General features: G+C 48.4%; 1 protein-coding gene across 1 annotated transcript; it reads right to left on the bottom strand.

The window, feature by feature from the left end:
• Nucleotides 1-2335: 2335 nt before the first annotated feature.
• Nucleotides 2336-3328, bottom strand: LOC102460812 (olfactory receptor 52R1-like). The gene has a single exon (XM_075902002.2). It carries the CDS (start codon nucleotides 3326-3328, stop codon nucleotides 2336-2338), a length of 993 nt encoding a protein of 330 aa, XP_075758117.2.
• Between the last annotated feature and the right edge of the window lie 558 nt (nucleotides 3329-3886).

The raw sequence follows: 3886 nt of genomic DNA, 5'->3' as shown, positions 1-3886 counted from the left end.
GCTGGACAAATAGCCGTGCATTTCAGAGAGTCACAGAGCTGATGTCAAGTGGGATCAGAGATCAGAACCATCGTCGGTACTGGGCAGAACCCTTCACTGAGGGCTCTGTGAAATACCTGGGAAAGGAAGGTCACTGTGAACACACCCCGGTTGTAGGTGTGGCACAGGAGGACGTGACTTGGTCAAGGTGACACGCAGAGTGATGGACAGAAAGCAGGATTCCAGACGTCCGTGCCCTAAGCGCAATCTCTCTGTGAGCAACTGAGCATAAGACAAGACTGAAATTATGTCATGGTCTAGCAAGGCCTGTGCGTCGGGGAATTGGGTACAACATGCTGGGCGTGATCTGGAATTGGCATATGGCTCAGGTCTCTGCCACCCGCCCCCCCACCATGCTACGTCTGAATTAAAATCTCTACCCCAGCATATAAAGTGCAAATCTCACTCAGAACAATTCAGGTTTTACCTCTCTTGTACTGCCAGTGTTACAGACTCCCTAGTGGTGCAACCTGGGAGTGGGTCACTGAACCCTCTGGCAGGCAAATCTGGGCCCTCCCTTCTCACATGAACGTTTTAGGCCGGGACACACCACCTCATTACATGAATGTTTTCTCCAGTAACTCATGAACCAGCAGAGGAGAATCTCCAAGCAATTCTACCCAGCTCACTAGCCTCACTAGGTATCCCATCCTTACCTGGGCAAAAGCCTGACGAATGCCAGTTTATTACCCAATCTGCCCCTCCTTCAATGTGGAGAGTACAAAGCTCTGGTCCCTAGCTTGAGACAATTTCTCTACATTTCAAACAACGTGTTTCAGGTTAAAATTGTAAAGCAGGTTTATTAAGCACAGAAAGATTCATTTTAAGGGGCATAAGTAATGGCTACATCTACACTGGCACCCCTTTCCGGAAATGCTTAAAACGGAACAGTTTTCCATTATAAGTATTTCCGGAAAAAGCACATCTACATTGGCAGGATGCTTTTCCGGAAAAGCACTTTTTCCGGAAAAGCGTCTGTGCCAATGTAGACGCGCTTTTCCAGAAAAAAGCCCCGATTGTCATTTTCACGATCAGGGCTTTTTTGCGGAAAACACTACTGTGCTGTTTACACTGGCCCTTTTCCGGAACAGTTTTCCGGAAAAGGACTTTTGCCTGAACGGGAGCAGCATAGTTTTTCCGGAAAAAAACTGACAATTTTACATTAGATCTTCGGTGCTTTTCCAGAAATTCAAGGGGCCAGTGTAGACATCTGGCAAGTTATTCCGGAAAAGCGGCTGATTTTCCGGAATAAGTGGCCAGTGTAGACACATCCACCATGTGTACAGACCACTGGAGATTACTTAAGATTTGAAAGAAAATCTGCTGTGTATAAACTAGGTAGATAAGAATCAAGCAGTGTGTCCAACAGTTCACCAAAGTTTCACACAGAGCGAGATTTCTCCTTTCAGGCCTGGCCCTGTCTCCTGAGTCAAAGTCTTTTCCCCTCTCTAGCCATATGTTCAGGTGTTTATTTTTCCATAGACTGAGACCCAGGTGTGATGTCTCTTCTCCCTTTTATAGCTTCTGCCACATGCAGGGAACGTTGCCGTTCCAAGCAAAAGCCTGGGAATGAAGCTCCCCTCTCCCAATTCCTACAGGAACCATGCTGGCTGTTCCCTTTTGCCAGGGAGTGTGGGGGAAGTTCCCAGTTTCCTGCATGGCTCACTCTGTCTGGGAAGTTGATCCCTTCAGGCGCCTGAGAGAGTCACAAATAGATGTATGTACAGTGTCATGAGCTTTCATGGGTAAGACCCACTTCCTCCAAAGCCCTTCTGTGTCTCTCCTCCCCCAGCACCTTCTGTCTTACATGTCTCGCCCTCTGCACAGACACTGCAGAAAACCGGTTTGATCTAGAATGTGGTTGCTACCTTCTCCCTGGGAGAGAGCTCATTACCTGGCAATAGCTTTTAAGTACCAATCGATTTCTAGAACAATCACCCACCCCAGCCTCCAACCTCTGAGCCAATGGTATGTCTACACTGCCGCGGTCAGGTAGTTCAAACTACGGGGCATTTAAAAATGGCAGCACCTGGGAACATGCAAATGAAGCCCGGGATATTTAAATCCTGGGCTTCATTTGCAAGTTTGAATGCCTACATTAGCCACCCTAGTTCGAACTAGGGTGGCAGTGTAGACATACCCTGAGCAAAGACTACAGGGAAAGCACAAAGACAGAGGGACTCAGAGGGTTTACACAATGAAGCATGAGTGAATCGGGTTTCTACCAGCAGCATGACACTAGCCATCTCTGAACAGACCTCTGGCGTCCTGAGAGCCAGAACACCAGGAGGAAAATTCAGTTTAGATGAGTAACGTGCCCAAGCAGCCTGTTTTGGATCTGTTTGGTTCTCACCCCATAGATAATGGGGTTTAGCATGGGGGGAACCAGGAGGTACATGTTGGCAAGTAGAATGTGGACATACAGGGGCACATTGTGGCTAAATCGATGTGTGATGAAGGAGAAGAGACCTGGGATGTAAAAGGCTAAAATGACACAAAGGTGGGAGCTGCAGGTCCCAAATGTCTTGAGCCGGGCGTCCTTGGTGGGGAGGCTGAAGATGGCCCTGAGGATGTGGGTGTAGGACATGGTGATAGAAGACACATCCACACCAGTCACCAGGAATGCCAGAAGGAGGCCAGAGTAGTTTATGATACTGATGTCAGTGCAGGCCAGCTTCACCACAGCTATCTGCTCACAGAACGAGTGGGAAATGATGTTGGTTCGGCAATATGGCCACTGCCCCACAAGAATGGGAGAGGGTATTGTGAGCAGGAAACCACGCAGCACCACCGCCAGGCCAATCTTGGCAACCACAGAATTTGTCAGGATTATGGAACATCTCAGGGGATGGCAGATGGCCACGTAACGGTCAAAAGCCATGGCCACGAAGATCCCAGACTCCACCCCTATAAACATGTGAATGAAGAACATCTGGGTGAGGCAGGCACTGAAACTGATCTCCCTGGAATTGAACCAGAAGATGCTCAGTGTTTTGGGCAGGGTGGATGTCGACAGGACCAGGTCGGTGACGGCCAGCATGCAGAGGAAATAGTACATGGGCACATGGAGGCTCGGCTCCATCTTCACGATGAAGAGTAAGGTGAAGTTCCCCAAGAGGGCTATGGTGTACATAGCACAGAAGGGGATGGAGATCCAGACATGGGCTTCCTCCAGGCCAGGGATGCCCAGCAGGATGAAGGTGGAGGGGTTGGTGAAGTAGGTGGTGTTAGAATCTGACATGGAGTAAGGGAGAAGTTGTCCAACTCTGAGGCAGAACGTATCCTGCATGTGTCGTATGTTCCCCTGGCTTCCTGTGTGTGCCCGAAATCTAAGGTGATGGTTGCGGTACAAGTGCCTGTATGGAGAGACAATGGTAATATGAGACACTGCAAGCAATACTAGAGGCTCTTCACACAATTTAAAATGACAGTTTCATTACTGAAAAAAATGAATTCTGACCAATTTCCCTACTTATTCCAATTCCATCGTTTATGGTGCTTTGTGGGTTAATCGGGTGTGGGACGCAGAAATGGGCACTAGCAGGAAACATGAATGTGAATCCTGATTTTCCCTTGTTCCTTCATGTGACAGAAGCCAAGCTAGAGACTCCACACTGTAGAGTGCTCTCCTTTCACCCACTTCCGCAAAATCTGAGATCGGAAAAAAATAAATATTGGCCAATTTTGTACCCTAGGAAAACCTCCTAGGTAGGACACACTTCTAAGACCATTCTTGGGCTTAATTGATAGCAACTCAATAGAAACCTCTACTCATTCTCAGCAGTGCCCCCCCCCGCCCCTCCCCCCCCACACACACACTCCCACATCAAAAAAGAGAGATAACTAA

The sequence above is a fragment of the Pelodiscus sinensis genome, chromosome 1 (assembly GCF_052426305.1).
Source record: "Pelodiscus sinensis isolate ZL-2025 chromosome 1, ASM5242630v1, whole genome shotgun sequence".
In the NCBI taxonomy this organism is placed as follows: Eukaryota; Metazoa; Chordata; order Testudines; family Trionychidae; genus Pelodiscus; species Pelodiscus sinensis.
This window is presented reverse-complemented; position numbering and strand designations above follow the sequence as displayed.

Excerpts from the sequence above, each read along its gene's own strand:
- LOC102460812 (XM_075902002.2), bottom strand. The coding sequence starts at position 3,328 with ATGCAGGATACGTTCTGCCTCAGAGTTGGACAACTTCTCCCTTACTCC.